This window comes from Indicator indicator, chromosome 22 (genome assembly GCF_027791375.1).
Source record: "Indicator indicator isolate 239-I01 chromosome 22, UM_Iind_1.1, whole genome shotgun sequence".
In the NCBI taxonomy this organism is placed as follows: Eukaryota; Metazoa; Chordata; class Aves; order Piciformes; family Indicatoridae; genus Indicator; species Indicator indicator.
The window spans coordinates 587,884-604,406 of record NC_072031.1 but is presented as its reverse complement, the minus strand read 5'-3'; the positions used below and the strand labels follow the sequence as shown (position 1 = coordinate 604,406).

General features: G+C 46.0%; 1 protein-coding gene across 1 annotated transcript in view; it reads left to right on the top strand.

Annotated features, from left to right (window-relative positions):
• Positions 1-16,523, top strand: part of GTF3C1 (general transcription factor IIIC subunit 1) — a 50,773-nt gene that overhangs the window by 13,074 nt on the left and 21,176 nt on the right. The window contains exons 10-21 of the mRNA XM_054390963.1: positions 1,423-1,634; positions 2,401-2,540; positions 3,941-4,094; positions 5,515-5,618; positions 5,868-6,049; positions 6,374-6,649; positions 8,800-8,945; positions 9,934-10,031; positions 11,853-11,949; positions 13,518-13,695; positions 14,998-15,133; positions 15,724-15,859. Coding sequence (XP_054246938.1) covers positions 1,423-1,634; positions 2,401-2,540; positions 3,941-4,094; positions 5,515-5,618; positions 5,868-6,049; positions 6,374-6,649; positions 8,800-8,945; positions 9,934-10,031; positions 11,853-11,949; positions 13,518-13,695; positions 14,998-15,133; positions 15,724-15,859 — 1,859 coding nt within the window. The remainder of the gene's footprint in view (positions 1-1,422; positions 1,635-2,400; positions 2,541-3,940; positions 4,095-5,514; positions 5,619-5,867; positions 6,050-6,373; positions 6,650-8,799; positions 8,946-9,933; positions 10,032-11,852; positions 11,950-13,517; positions 13,696-14,997; positions 15,134-15,723; positions 15,860-16,523) is intronic.

Genomic DNA, 16,523 nt, shown 5'->3' with positions numbered 1-16,523 from the left:
AGAAGAGATTTGAATGTACTTTGTATTTTTGAAATACCTAATTCCTTCCTGACTAAGGAAAAGGGTGGGCTGTGCCTCTCACTGAAACACATCCATTCATTCCAGTGGATATGTAAATGGCATTCTAGGTGTGGGAGATAGCACAGCAGCTGACAGCCCAGCCAGTTCACACTTTCCATTGTAACATGCTAAAATTCTTCCCCTTTTAGCTGTGGGGTTTTTTTTCAGTTGGAAATGTCTCCTACTGAGCCTTAAGAGTCTGTGCAAAATGTGTTTGTTCTTGTACTGGAGCAGCTCTGCTATGTGGCTAGGCTGAGGGAGCTGGGGTTGTTTAGCCTTAGAGAAGAGAAGACTCCAGGGGAACCTTAGGGCTGTCTTCCACTACCTGAAGGGAGCCTACAGGAAGGCTGCAGAGGGACTTTTCATGAGGGTGTCTAGAGACAGGACAAAGGGTAATGGTTTGAAGCTGAGGCAGAGCAGGGTTAGACTGCAGCTTAGGAAATTTTTCAGTGCAAGGGTGGTGAGACTCTGGAATAGCTTGTCCAGGGAAGTTGTAGATGCCTCCTCTCTGGGGGTGTTCAAGGCCAGGCTGGATGAGGTCTTGAGCAGCTGAGTCCAGTTGAGAGGTGTCCCTGCCCATGGCAGGGAGGTTGGAGTAGATGATCTCTGAGGTCCCTTCCAACCTGAGCCATTCTAGGATTCTATGGTCTGCTGTTGCAGACCTTCAAGTGGGATGAGCATACACAGGGTAATGCTGACTCCTTGTCTGAGAGCAGGTTAGCCATTAACTAATTACTTTCAAGCAGCAATAGGCTTAGGATGTCTTCACCCACAGCATATTGTAACAAAATTGTCTTCCCTTCTGAAGCTAATTGCTTTATTTTTTTTTTTTTTTTCAGTTATTTGGAATGTCTTAATGTGAAAGCTAACAGCCTTTTGGGGACATACTTTAAAGAGGATATGGTGGTTTAGTTGCTTATTTTATTTAACTACTTGAATGTTCCTGCAGCTTCCTTGATAAACTCCAAGAGAAGGGAGATTATCTTTGCAGTGATACCAAATCCTCATTCTCATTCTGCTTTGAGCCAGAAAAGTCAGGTTTCTGGCAGAACCTGAGAATCTTTGTGACAGAATCTCCCTCCAGACAGCAGTTTCTGGATAAGCTAATCTGGCCCTTCATGGGCTTCTAAGTCTGTCTGTGAAGAGGCTTCTGCACTTAGAGTTTTATTTGATGACAGGGAGTTCACTTTGCTTTTGGAGGCTGGATGCTGTCGTTCGTGATCAAACCTCTGCTTCTAGCAGGGTGGAAGAGTGTGAACAGTGTGGCAGTGCCTGGGTGGGTGGGAGAGTGCTTTGTATAGAGAGAAAGCTGAACAGTTACAGGAAGCTGTGAAATTGCAAGGCTGTTTGCTCTTAAACCAGGCTCAAAGCCAGTGCCTGTGAAGTCTCAGGGGAAGAAGCTGTCTTGCCCTCAAATTGTTGAAGAGCCCAATGAACTCCCAGAAAACCTAACAGGAGAGAATTCTACTTTGGAAACTCTAAAGCAGGAGTCCAATCTTTCCACCTGTGCTCATTCTGCTGACGAGGATGGAGATGTGGCTGTGGTGGAGGAGGTCAAACTTGAAGACCCTAAGGTAAGGTCACATTTCTTCATATTCCTTATTAGTTTTTCTGTCTGAGCTAAGTTGTGTGCTCTTACAGCAAGGCTGCAAGCTGTAGGGGTTTTAATAATTTGTGAGATTGCTTTGGGTTTTTTAATTTGATTTCCAAGTACACTTGTCTTTTAGCTGTGTTGTCTAGAGATGAAAATTATTCCAGGAGGCAGGAGGGTAGATGTCCAAAATACAGTTGTGGGTTAGTGCTCTCCAGATTCCCAGTGTTGACATAATGCATGTCAGCACTTAATGTCGGTTGGTGCACACAAGTGCTCCATATCATCTCCTCTGTCTGCTCTAAAGTAGGAGGAACAAAACAAACAAACAAACTAAAAAAACCCAACAAACACCATGATGTTGACATCTAAGTTGTGTAGCTTCCCTGCTGCAGGACTGAGGCTGGAAGAGGAAGCCTTTCTGAGAGACAGGATGTGTTGTCTTGGACTTGGCACAAAGTTAAGGCAGCTACCAGCTGTCCAGGCCAAAATGCTCAGGTCCAAATGGCTTAGAATGTGGGATTGGCAGGGAAAGTGCATAAACCTCTGTATCTAAAAGCATGAACATCTTAGTTTCTGCTTGATTCTCTGCCTGTGAAGGGGAGAGGAAAAGTCATCCTCGTCTGACTAGTTTGTTACAAATAAAACTATCTAAAGTCTGAATTCCTCAGACGCTGCTGTGTGAGGAGCATGGGGCCAGAGACATTGAGCAGTTCATGTAAAATTGTTCTGTCCATCCTGTGCACTAGAAGACATGTGGCCAAAAGAAGGAGAAGCGTTCCAAAGCTACAGCAGTGGAGAGATCTCATGAAACCTACAGGCTGCTGAAGCGCAGGAATCTCATCGTGGAAGCGGTTCGAAACCTCCGCCTGATCGAAAGCTTGTTCACGTGAGTCCCTCTGACAGCAGGCTGCTGGGGGCCTGTGCACTATGCTGCTAGAAGCTCTATTTTGGCAAGCAGACCATGGCCTTATTCTAGCCTTGGCTTGGCACCACGTGCTCTGGAATTGGAGAGGATGGCACAGGGAAGGTGGGGAGGGGTTCAGTTAGACTGAATCCTCCAAAGCAATCAGCTCTTTGGAAGCAGGAACAGCTCTCTGCAGATCATGGCACAAGTGATTTATTTATTGGGTTATAATAGGCTACACAGAATTGTAGAATCACTAAGGTTAGAAAAGACTTCCAAGATCATTGAGTCCAACCACTAACCAGCACTGCCAGGTCCACCACTAAATCACATCCCTCAGCATCTACATGGTTTTGAACACTTCCAGCAATAGTGATTCCACCACTGCCCTGGGCAGCCTGTTCCACGGCTTGACAACCCTTTCAGTGAAGAAATTTTTCCCAATGTCCAACCTAAACCTCCCCTGGTGCAACTTGAGGCCATTTCCTCTTATCCTATTGATTGTTTCCTGGGAAAAGAGACAAACCCACACCTGGCTCCAGCCTCCTGTCAGGGAGCTGTAGAGAGCCAGAAGGTGTCCCCTCAGCCTCTTCTTCTTCAGACTGAACGACCTCAGTTCCCTCAGCTGCTCCTCCCCAGCCCTGTTCTTCAGACCCTTCCCTAGCTTTGTTGCCCTTCTCTGGACCTCCTCCAGCCCCTCAATGTCCTTCTTGGAGCGAGAGGCCCAAAACTGAACCTAGGATTTCAGGTGCAGCCTAACCAGTGTCCAGTACAGGGGGCCAATCCCTGCCCTTGTCCTCCTGTCCACACTATTGCTGAGACTGGCCAGGATGCTGGTGGCCTCCTTTTATGTCCCATAAATCGAGATCAGAGAACTTTCTTCTCTGTTCAGAGTATGCTGGTGCTTGGGGCCATATAGTAGGATGCAGAACTTCCCTGCTGCCTAAGCTTTATTTCCTCACAGTTTGAAAACTTGTTCATGTGTTACTCTGTCATGGACTGTGGAGAGTCCTGTCCTCCTGGCAGCCATGAGGTCACCAGGATTCTAGCAAGATCCTGTAAATTTGCTTTTCTCTGCAGTTTTGTGTGGTATGGTTGTATGTCCTCTCTAACTTGCCTTGTCTGGACTGAAAATACTTCCCTGAATATTTTAACATCCTTCAGCATTCTAAGATTCACCTCTAAAGAGAAACTGAAATTCTGGTGCCCTTCTGGAGTCTCAGCTTCCCAATTGGCAGGACTCTGTTGTCACAAAATGGGTTGCACCATCCATCTTCTGTCATGCCAATATACACAGGGCTCCCCATATTCTCTAACAAACAGCTTAAGCCCAGCAATGCTGCAGACTGCCTAAAATTCAAGGTGTTCTGTGCATCTTGTAGGCTTCAGAAAATGGTGATGGATCAGGAGAAGCAAGAAGGTGTCTCCACTAAATGCTGCAAAAAGTCCATCGTACGCCTGGTGCGGAGGCTTGCACAAGAAGGACTCCTCAGACTCTACCATACCACAGTCATTCAAGATGGCATTAGTAAAAAGGTGACTGCACAGACCCCTGAGAGCAGAAGCACCTTTTCTCACAACCTTCTGATTTATTGAAATACACAGGGCTGGAAATCCTGGGGATGATTTCACTTGCTGTGGCAGAACCCACAGCTGAGCTGCCCAGAAGCTACATGTCCCAAACTAAGCTACTGTGAAAAATAGATTAGTGCTTTCAATTATTGTGCTGCAGATAATTGTGAGACCAAGGAATAGTCCAGAGATCAAAGTCTCTGAATCTCCCTTCCAAAAGGTTCTGCTGCTTATCAGTTATGCAATTCATGGTTCTCTCCCCGCACTGTCAGGCTGCAATACAATTCTGGTTTAATCCCCTCCTGCAAGTCAGGAGTATATGAGATATCATGAGTTACCTTCTCAGATGAAATTTAAGAGAACATGATCTATCTGTTTTAAAACAAAAATCCACTGTTATTGAGGTTTATGGAAGTAAAATATCTGTAGCTGTAAAGCTGGGGCTTTGTAACTCTAGGGCTGGAGCACCTCTGCTATGAGGATAGGCTGAGGGAGCTGGGGTTCTTCAGCCTAAAGGTGGCTCTGGGGGTACCTTAGAGCTGCCTCCCAATACCTGAAGGGATCCTGCAGGAAGGCTGCAGAAGGACTTTTCATAAGGGTGTCTGGAGACAGGACAAGGAGGAATGGTTTGAAGCTGAGGGAGAGCAGGGTTAGACTGGAGCGTAGGAAGAAGTTCTTCAGTACAAGGGTGGTGAGACTCTGGAATAGGCTGCCCAGGGAGGTTGTGGCTGCCTTCTACCTAAGGGTGTTCAAGGCCGGGTTAGATGAGGCCTTGAGCAACCTAGTGAAGAATGTCTCTGCCCCTGCTGGGGGAGTTGGAGTAGATCTCTGAGATCCCTTCCAACCCAAACCATTCTATGAAATCCCCCCCTGCAAAATTCCTTCAGAATACCTGTGGGATCTTACCAGTGTTGTCAGCCACAGCACATACTAGTTTGGTCTTAGGAGGTTGGGCTTTTCAGTTGTCCCTTTCAGCCTAATATTTGCAAGTTGAAGTGTTTGTTCCCCAAATATTGCAGATGTTAAAAATCAAAATACCTGAGGTTGGTAGGAAAGATGTTGACTGTTGGTGCAGAGACCATAGGGTCTGGCCTCTTGCTTAATACAAACTGGCAACAGCAGTTTTCATAGAACCATAGAATGGTTTGGGTTGGAAGGCTCATCTAGTCCCACCCCCTGTTAGTGAGCAGGAACATCCTCCACACATCCTCCACTCAATCAGGTTGCTCAGTTTTCATCCAAAAGCGTTCATACCCTGTGAATTCTTAAACCCTCATGGGATCCACCCATCCTGGCTACTGTTAGCAAACAGTCTGTTAATCCCTGACCGTTTATGCAGCCACCCTCCCCATAAACAGCTTTTGGTTTGTGCTGCTCTGAACAGGTGGAGTTTGTTGTGCATCCTTCAGTGAGCCCTAACGATCCCCTGGTCAAAAGTGCCATCGAGCAGGTGCGCTTCCGGATCTCCAATTCAAGCACTGCCAACAGGCAAGTGGCAGGGATGGGCTGGGTGGCTTGTGGGGAGCTTGGCTTTCCTACTGTGTGCAAAAAGAGGTGGAGGAAAGTAGGGAAAAAAGGCAACTAAAAAAGTAAGCAAAAAGAAAAGCAAATTCACCTCTTCAGGGAAATGGAAGCGTAGAGATGGAGCGAGATGCTGCACATCTCCTGACGTCAGGAAAGCAAAGGGGTTGAAGTCTGCTTAATTTTTGTACCAAATGCCATGTGGTTTTAATACAGGATTAAAGTTCCCCAGACACCAACGTCCCAAGACCATGCTGAGGAAGAAAACGTGGGGCAAGAGGCAGTTCCTGCTTCAGGAGAAGCACAAGAAGGCTCCTGTAAAGCTGATAATAGTCGGGCAAGAAAAAGTGATGAGAAAATGGGCATCGGCCAGCTGAAAAACTATCACCCAGTTACAGGTACTGACCCTGGGTTTCATGGCATCTTGCTTTGCCTGATGTTATGAATAGCCACTCTCAGCTGTTGGGCTTTCCTAAGATACAATGGGGGATTTTTTCTTCTTTTATAGAAGAAAAATGGGGTTTAGATTCAAGCAATCTCACTGCCCAGGGTTTTCTTTGCTGCTTGTTTCTTGCCATTGCAAGCTGGAGTGTTTGCATTCGTTACTGCTTTATTATTTGTAACATACATTGACTTTCAAGTGCTCATCTTTGCAGAGGTAGCTACTTCTCCTGTTCTAATCTTCTCTTTATTTCTGCTTGGTACTTCATCTTCCCTCACAGTTCCAGGACTTGGGCGTTCTCTTGGCTTTCTTCCCAAAATGCCCCGTTTAAGAATGGTCCACATGTTCCTCTGGTACTTAATTTATGGGCACCCTTTAAATGAAACACAGCAAAAAGGAGGTGGTGATGGTGAGAGAAAAGGCAGCAAGCGAGGGCTGGACACAAATGCAGCTGTAATTGAAGCACAACCAGATGGGACCTTAGAAATTGTGACAGCTGAGGTGAATCCTGTAATCTCTGCACAGGAGACTGAAGTAGAGCTGTCTAATCAAACAGGTAAGAGATGGCACATCCTGGCTTTGCTACAGGCTTGGCCATGGTTCAGTGTAGTACTGCCATGAGTGATTGACAGTAAGATTTCCATGAAAACACCTGGAGGTAGGAACACAAATATTTGAAATAAACACACAGCTGTCATTAATGGCCTGGTCTCCAGTTGAAAGGGATCTCCTTGAGAGCGAAGTAGAGTGGGGGAGTAAAAAGCTGGGAGGTTTACTGCTAGTTCAGTGAGCAGGATTTGAATCCTGAGTTGGGGTCGTTCAGCCTGGAGAGGACAAGACTGCGAGGAGACCTTAGAGCAACCTTCCAGTATCTGAAGGGGGCTACAGGAGAGCTGGAGAGGGACTTTTGACAAAGGCATGGAGAGAAAGGATGAGGGGTAATGGCTTCAAACTGGGAGATGCTGGATTGAGATGAAACATTAGGAGGAAATTCTTCTCTATGAGGGTGCTGAGGCACTGGAACAGGTTCCCTCGAGAATTTGTGGAGGCTCCAAGCCTGGGAGTGTTCAAAACCAGGCTGGATGGGGCCTTGAGCAAGATGATCTAGGAGAAGGTGTCCCTGCCCGTGGCGGGGAGATTGTAACTACATGATCTTAAAGGTCCCTTTCAACCCAAACCGTTCTGTGATAACCATGGATTTATTTGCAGCAATGCTTTAGATTTCATTTCAATAGGTACAGGGCTCCACTGAAGCCCTAGTTACAGCATTACTGCTTAAACTGACTTAGAAATGTTGCTACTTCTATTTCTTTGCCAAAAAGAAGTTTTAAGGGGACAAGATAGATGTCTTACAAAGTAAAAAAGCACATTAGAGGGAGCTGATAAACTCTTCTCCTTGTATTTGGTATAGAAAAATAAATCCTTGGGTTGGGTATCCAGAATGTTTTTATTTTTTATAGAATGCTGTATGGATAGTTAAGTCTTGGAAGAGATGATCTAAGTGAAAAATGCAGCCTTAGGAGGGTAGAGCAAGTGCAATAACCATACTGTAGAACATGGAAAATTCATTATATTGGTTGCTCTCAGGCATCCTCTGAAATGTCTGTGCAAGCTAAGGGAAAAAGTGCAGACACAGTAGGCTGAATGTGCTTTGCTTTTCCAGAGTCCTCATCGACACTGAAAAAACCCTGTAGTGGTCCAATTCAGAAAAGATTGAAAATCAATGGCTTAGATCATTTTCAGGTCATTTTAGATGTACAGATTTCCAGTCTATGAACTGCCTGAACACTCCCAGTAAAGCCATTGCTGTAAGCATGAGGTTTGTCCTGCCTGGGTCTCATGCTGGAGGGAAGGGATCCATCCAGAGGGACATTGACAGGCTGCAGAGCTGGGCCCAAGCCAGCCTCATGACGTTCAACAAGACCAAGTGCAAGGTCCTGCATCTGGGTCAGGGCAATCCCAAGCACTGATATAGGCTGGGCAGGGACTGGCTTGAGAGCAGCCCTGAAGAAAAGGCCTTGGGGGTGCTGAGGGATGAGAAGCTCCCCAGGAGCCAGCAGTGAGTACTTGCAGCCCAGAGAGCCAAGCAGAGCCTGGGCTGCAGCAAGAGAAGTGTGGCCAGCAGGGCCAGGGAGGGGATTCTGCCCCTCTGCTCCATTCTGCTGAGACCACTCCTGGAGCTCTGGGTCCAGTTCTGGAGCCTCTGTTCCAGGAAGGATCTGGAGGTGCTGGAAGGTGTCCAGAGAAGGGCCACGAGGATGAGCAGAGGGCTGGAGTTACTCTGTTATGGAGACAGACTGAGAGAGTTGGGGTGGTTCAGTTTGGAGAAGAGAAGGCTCTGAGGAGACCTTCTTGTGGCCTTCCAGTATCTCAAGTGGGCTACAAGAATGGTGAGGTGGGACTTTTTAGGATGTCAGGTAGTGATAGGACTGGGGGGAATGGAACAAAACTAGAAGTGGGGAGATTGAGATTGGATGTTAGGAAGAAGTTTTTCCCCATGAGGGTGGTGAGAGCCTGGCACAGGTTGCCCAGGGAGGTGGTGGAAGCCTCACCCCTGGAGGTTTTTGCAGCCAGGCTGGATGTGGCTGTGAGCAACCTGCTGTGGTGTGAGGTGTCCCTGCCCATGGCAGGGGGGTTGGAACTGGCTGAGCCTTGAGGTCCCTTCCAACCCTGACAATTCTGTGATTCTGTGATTTTTGTTCCTAGTGTACGTGGATGATGTGTCCTGGACACGCTACGTCCCTCCTCTGCCTGTGCACAGAGAGTTTGGATTTGGATGGGCTCTTGTTAGTGACATTCTTCTCTGCCTGCCTCTCTCCATCTTTGTTCAGATAGTGCAAGTCAGCTACAAGGTACAGTGCTTTTTTTGGGATAGGGCTGGTTTACTTTAAGGTCTCTACTCTGCCCTGCTGAGAACACACTTGGAATACTGTGTCCAGTTTTGGGCTCTCCAGTTCAAGAGAGACAGGGACCTGCTGGAGAGAGTCCAATGGAGGCTATGGGGATGCCTGGGGGAATTTAAACATCTCTCCTGGGAAGAAAGGCTGATAACCCTGGGGCTGTTTAATGTTGAAAAGGCTAGGAGGGAATCTTATCAATGTCTATAAATATATGAGGGGTGGGTGTCAGGATGAAGGTGCCAGGCTCTTCCTGGTGGTGCTCAGTGATAGGACAGGGAACAATGGGTGCAAGCTGGAGGTTCCATCTCAACTTGAGGAGAAACTTCTTTGGTGTGGTGGTGCTGGAGACCTGGAGCAGGCTGTCCAGAGAGGTTGTGGAGTCTCCTTCTCTGGAGACTTTCAAAACCTGCCTGGACTTGTTCCTGTGTGACCTGCCCTAGGTGATCCTGCTTTGGCAGGGGGGTTGGATTTAATGATCTCTCTTCCAGCTCCTAACATTCTGTGATTCTGTCTGATAATGGCAACTGTACCTATAAGCAGTAATAAATATCCTCTTAGTCTGTTTGACCAAAACTGGGCATTGGAGATAGACACTTTAGTTATTGAGATATTCTTCTGCTGAAGACACAATTATTTGTACAGCCACACTGAAAACAACTGTCTAACCCTGGAATACTGCAAATGCCTGTTCTGCAAAGAGCTTTTTAAAGCTCCCAGCCTCCTCTGCCTCGTTGATTAACAGGAATAACGTTAAAGCATTTTACAAACCTTAGAAAACATTTCAGTTGATGCTCCTGGCAGCAAAGCTTTGATACTTGAAAGGTTGCAGTTGTAGTTCACATTTTGATTAACTTGAAAGTAATTCTATTTCACATTTGGCTTTGATTAACTTGAAAGTAATTCTATTTCACATTTGGGTTAACTTCTCTAATCATTCTAGGTGGAGGGGCTGGAGGATTTTTTAAGTGATCCCCTCAAAAAGCACACTCTGATCAGATTCCTTCCAAGGTCAGTTCGGCAGCAGCTTCTCTACAAAAGGTAAGGAGATGAGTCAAAGTAAATAGCTCTAGGGAGGAAACAGCAGTGGGTTTCTGTTATTTCCTGTTTGTGTCAAAGAGGACATTGTGAGTTAAAACAAGGATCATCAGTCTGCCAGGCAGAGCTTGCCAAATTGTATTTTTCTCTCTCCCAAATAGAAAGTAATAAGAAACCAATAAACAATATTCATGTATGCTGTCAGGCAGCATTTGAGAACTGGGAGCTTCTGTCCTTCATAACTCATCAGCAGGATGTTGCTTCTGTATAAAACACACTCCTGACTGCTGCTAAATTCAGAATTTAGTAGAGTTTAAATGTTGCTGTCCTTCATAAATCTTTCAGAATATGCCACACTTCACAGTTCCTGCCTCTCACTTGCACCATTCAATTCCTACTCGTGCTCCCAGTGGCATGGCTGCCATTGTTTGCCATTCCTCATCTAGGAGATTTAAAAACTGGGCTTGGACTGATGATAGGAGGGGAAAGCACCTTTACAAGAAAGTGATTTGAATGTGTGGAATCCACAGCACCCTATTCATTTCCCCAGGAAGCCATTGCTAAGGGAATGAGTTTGAGTGGTTGCAGGCTTATCTGATATTTATTTGGATGTTAGGAACAAGTTCTTTACCTCGGATGTTTGGAACAAGTTCTTTACCATGAGGGTAGTGGAACACTGGAACAGGTTGCCCAAGGAGGTAGCTGAGGCCCCATCCCTGGAGATATTCAAGGTGAGGCTTTACAGGGCTAGTAGAGGATGCTTCTGCTTAGTGCAGAGGAGGTTGGACTGGGTGACCTTTGGGAGGTCCCTTCCAACCCAGACCACTCTATGATTCTATTTGCAAACCTGCAGCCTGTCGCTGATGAGCAGTGCTAGATAATATCAGCTGGCAGGACTTGTGGCCAGCTCAGCTTTGCAATTCCTTACCCTTTACTTGTGAAATCTTACTAACAAGGGAACTGGATTTATAGTGATGTCAGAAATTTGCTGTCTCCATCTGACAGGTTTCTGCAAAACAGTGTGACCTGGAACCAAGTGATCTCTTTGCTCCCCACTGCTTTTAACTCAACCAAATTTACTTCAGTGTTTTCTAGGCTTGTCAAACAATCTCTCTGAGCCCCAGGAAAGAAACCTCCTGCCAGAAGACAATTCCCTTTTAACTGCACAGATCTTAGCAAGTTAAATTGGGCAAAGCTGAGTTTTTGACAAACTCTGAGACTAGATCTTGCAAAAGCTTCCAGAAACTCCCAGAGTGTTGCCATCCAAGGAGGTGCACAGCATGGGAAACATTGTGGGTTTTGCCCTGCCAAAGCTATAAGTAACTGAAAGCAGTTTCTTGGAGCAGAAATTCCACACAGCCTTCACTGCCAGGATCCTTGCCCAGTTCTTTACATGTGCACATGCAAAGGCTTATCAGCCTTACTGAGCACCTAGCAGCCTGTGTTTACCACTTCTGTTTTGGTACTCAGGTCTTCTTTTCATAACACAGAAGTGCTTCTGGTGCTCTGACCTTGTCTGATTCATTTTTACATTTGATATTTCTGGGTAATCTTTTTCCTTTGCTAACAAAATTTCAGTCAGTTTTTGGCTAAGATATTGTTTATGATTTGAGGAAAGGGAATTTGGAGCTTTGGGCTGATTGTATATTTCCTGTAGGCTGACAGTTCAAACAAAATACCACTTCAGACATTTTTTAAACCTCAGCGTTGCAAAAATGAAGGTTTCCTGAAGCTGCAGGTTGCTGCATGGACAGGGTGTGTTTTTTGCTGTCACTGTTCCTGTTTTCATGAGTTCTAACTGTACTACTCCTGATGTTGCTGCAGGAGGTACATCTTCTCAGTGGTAGAAAACCTTCAAAGGTTATGTTACATGGGACTGATACAGTTTGGCCCAACAGAGAAATTTCAAGACAAAGACCAGGTAATTTTTAATACATCTCTTTTTCAGTTTAAGCCAAGATTCTTCATGGTATATGTCCAGTGAAGCAAATGCAAGATTTGGGGGTTGTGGTTACCTCAGTAAAATACTGATGTTTCAGATCCCCATGCAAACCTCCAGATCCAAGTGGCACTAAAAGTTGTGCAGATAACTGTTGCCTCCTCATCTGGAAAGACACCACTGAAGGATCTTGACAGGCTTGAGAAGTGGGCCAGTGCCAACTGCATGAGGTTCAACATGGCAAAAGTGCAAGTTCCTGCATCTGAGTTGGGCCAGCCTCAGGCACAGATCCAGGTTGGGAGCAGAGTGGGTCGAAAGTAGCTCTGAAGGAAAAGACTTGGAGGTGTTAAATGGTGAGAAGCTCACCATGAGTCAGCAGTGCCCTCACGCAGTGCAGCAGGCAGCTGTGTGCTGGGCTGCAGCCAGAGGAGTGTGGGCAGCAGGGCAGGAGAGGGGATTCTGCCCCTGGGCTCTGCTGAGACCCAACCTCCAGTACTGTGTTCAGTTCTGGTGTCCCCAGCATAGGAAGGACACAGAGCTGGTGGAGTGAGTCCGGAGGAGCCACAGAAATGATCCAAGGGCTGCAGCACCTCTGAGGTGAGGATGGGCTGAGGGAGCTGGGGTTGTTCAGCCAGGAGAAGAGAAAACTCCAGTGGGACCTTATTGCTGCCTGCCAGTACCTGAAGGGATCCTGCAGGAAGGCTGCAGAGAGACTTTTCCTCAGGGTGTCTAGAGACAGGACAAGGGGGAATGGTTTGAAGCTGAGGGAGAGCAGGGTTAGACTGGAGATGGAGAAAAAGTTGTTCAGTACAAGGGTGGTGAGACTCTGAAACAGACTGCCCAGGGAGATTGTGGGTGCCTCCTCTCTGGGGGTGTTCGAGGCCAGGCTGGATGTGGGCTTGAGCAGCTGAGTAGTTGAGAGGTGTCCCTGCCCATGGCAGGGGGATTGGAGTAGATGATCTCTGAGGTCCCTTCCAGCTGAAGCCATTCTAGGATTCTATGAAATGTGTCATGCTGAACGTTGCTCAAAATAAAGGTCTGGGAGGTTTGAGGCCACAAAGAATGAGCATACCACATTCTGTTCCCTCAGGGTGTTAGGCACTGGGTATCTGACAGAACAAACTCACTGATCAGGGTAACATAATGACATTGATCTGCATCTTGTTATACATGTGAGCAGATGCCTAGGAGAAGGCTGTCCTGACTTGGAGTTTGTGAGAGGAAAGATAATTAGCCCCCAAACACATCTGTTCAAATCCTGAGTAAGAGCTTGTAGGAAATAGTCACTCACTGTGGAAACTTGGAATATCCTGTGTACAAGGGAGAAAATAAACTGTTCTAAATCTAGAAATGAGATGTCTGGGTGGCTGGCAAAGGAAGTTTGGGATTACAATGCAGTAGGGTGGGGCTGAGTGTGTCCTCTGTCAGGGCACTGCCTCAAAATAGCAAAGACTGAGGAAAAAGCTAAACAGATCTAAACTAGATGAAGCTGTGTCCTGCAGATGAGGCAGTTCAACTGTTTGCAGCCTAACACGTGGTGTGTTTGACAGGTCTTTGTGTACATGAAGAGAAATGCTGTGATTGTTGACACCACCATCTGTGACCCTCACTACAACCTGGCTCACAGCAGCCGCCCCTTTGAGCGCCGCTCCTACGTCCTGAGCACCATGCAGGACGTGGAGAACTTCTGGTTTGACCTGCAGTATGTCTGCCTCAATACACCACTGGGTATGGCATCACTCAACACTCTTAGCACCTTTACTCTTGTTTTCTCTTCACACCTCAGTTCCTCCTCCTTCCCTCAAACTCGAGGCAGGCTCTGTTTTGTCGCTTTGAATGTTCTGTCTGTGTGAATTCTGTGCAGCTGAGATCCAAGGAACAGAATTGTGCCCTTCAAATTTTTCAGAGCAGTGCTAAGGGAAAAGAATTGGTGTCCTGGTAGAAGTAGGAGATTTGCTAATAGCCCTGTTAGATTTTTAATCCAGTTGTAAAAGAGCCTTTTTGAAAAGAGGTACTAGCCCATTGTCACCATAGCTATGTGCCGGGCTGAACAGAGATGCTTTTTCTTTAGAAAGATGTGGCTAAGCCCAGTTCAGATTAGGAGTGGAAGATGAGGTTTTTGGAGTTTATTTTTGTATTTGGGCCCTTTACATGTTTCAATACATATACAGCTAGAAGAGCACAGAATAAAGAAATTAATGGCAAATAAGATCTTCCTCCTGAAACCCTAAAGAAAAGTCTTCAGTATTTCTGTACTTCAGTCAGCTGGGTAAAAGGATCTGTTTGTGATTTTGTCTTAACTTTTGTGTTGAAGCAGTTCTGTCAGATGATGCTGTGTTTGTGATTGCAGCTTGTGCAGCCTGCTCAGACCATGGTTACTTCTAGCCTTCCAACTCACCAGTTTGCATCTTTATGGGAGCTTTGTTGTGTTCCAGTTTAGTATTTGCTGTGTTGAGCTGGAAGGGAAAACTGCTCTCTGCTGGATTTAAATTTATATTGAGCCTGTAGATCAGACTCCTGCCTGAGATCCAGGCCTGCCCTATTGTCTTTGTAGCAAGGGAAGCCAAAAAGTAGCAGTAAGCCAAAAATTGAATTCTCTTCCTGCCTTTGAGTTTTGTCACTCTAAAACCATCTCATGACTCTGCTGGTCTCCAGCATAGACATGTTGGATGTGCAAAACCTTCACATGGTGTTTCAGAAGTCACAACCTGCCACCACGTTTCTTAAGGATTTGGGTGTCTGAGAAGCTGTGGTCCATGCCTAGAATATCAGTCAACTGCTGATGTTTTTCCCTTCTAAAGGGTACCAGCCTCCTGTTTCTGCTGTCCTGAATACAATTTTGGCCAAGTTAGTGCCTTGTACTGGAAATTAACTGGCACACCATTAGCCCCTGTGAGAAGGTAGCAGGATTTATTGAGAAGGGATAAAAATATTCATCCTGTTTGGAAGCAGGAGTTTGCCACAGCAGGGTGGTTTGAAAATGGGTGGATGTCTTCTTGTCCTGATAGTCAAAACCATTTTTGTGTCCAGGAGTTGTCCGCTGTCCTCGTTCCAAGAGAGGCAATCTTCAAGGGGAGGAGACTGCCCTAGATGTGGAAATGGAACAAGAGTCAGCAGTGGATAAACACAACCTGGAACGCAAGTGTGCGATGTTGGAGTACACCACGTAGGTCATCTTCATCCTTGTGGGCTGAATAGAGTGGGCCAAAAGAACTTCTGGGGTTGGGGCTGTTACTCAAGGGCAAGTGCAGTTCAGACTCCAGCTGTACTTAAACAAGCATTAGTGTTTTTGTTAGGACAGTGGAGGGATCGCTGCTTGACAGTCAGTGTGGCAAATGCAGAAGTCTGGTTGCCTTTGAATTCAGTGGAAGATTTTGCCCACTCTTGTCTTGAGATAGTTCCTCATTTGAGCAGGTATCTTCCCTAGCCTGTGGCAGGAATGGTGCTGAGAACACAGTTTTAACACAGCCACTGGAACTTAGTTGACAATAATGAGGCTGCTCTGGATGCAGTCTTGAAACTGAGAGCACAGGCATTAAATATCAGGGCTGAAAACTTCATGGAAAAGCATTGCCATGCCACTTCTAGAGCAGGCTAAGGGAAGGAGCATTTCTCATGCTCTTCCTCTTTCTAAGCCCTACATAAACTGGGAGTGGAAGGGAAGGGTTCTGCTCATGGCACACACTTCACTGAAGAGTAGCTCAGAAGGCACTCCTGCAAAATCATCACTGTGCACTTGGTTACTCTTCCTCTTAGAGGCAGCCGAGAGGTAGTTGATGATGGAACTATCCCTGGAGATGGGTTAGGAGCTGCAGGCCTGGATTCCAGCTTTTATGGACATCTCAAACGCAACTGGATCTGGACAAGCTACATCATCAACAAGACTAGGAAGGTGAGGCTTCTTAGGATGGATGTACTGTAAGCACTTCTCCAAACTTTAATGTTCTTAAGGTTGAGATACTGGTAACACAAAGGTACTGCTTGCCTGCTCTCTCAGTCATGCATTTCAGTAAGGCTTCTTGCATCACTGGAAAGAAATGAATGCCAAGTGTGGCAAATCTCACTGCTGAGTGAATGAAAGAATTGGATGTAAATTTTATCTGCATTGAATTTGATAATACAGTCAACCAAAGCAAAAATGCTGAGTGATTCAGACTACTTAGTGCTGCCTTTCTGGAGCACAGAATTTGTCAGGTGAAAAGTGGAACATCCAGAGCAAGGAAATAATAAGATAAAATAAATTACTAGGAAGGGAAAGAAAAAAAAAAAAAAAACACCAAACAAAGACAAATAAGAATGGCCATGCCAGTGCTGGCTAATGTCCTGTCTCTGATGTTTGCCAAGAAAAGATTTGTAGGGAAGGCTGGAAGAGCAAAGTAGATGTATAGTGATATTTCCTCAGAACCTTCTCCCAGCTGTTTGCAAGTTTGACTCAAGGACCTTCTAAACTTGAGGGTGATGTTTCAAAGCTGCTTTTTCTTCTAGCATTATTAGTCTAATTGGTTTTTTGGACACGTGCATCTTCAGCATCCACAACCTCATGCAGCGATGTGTTT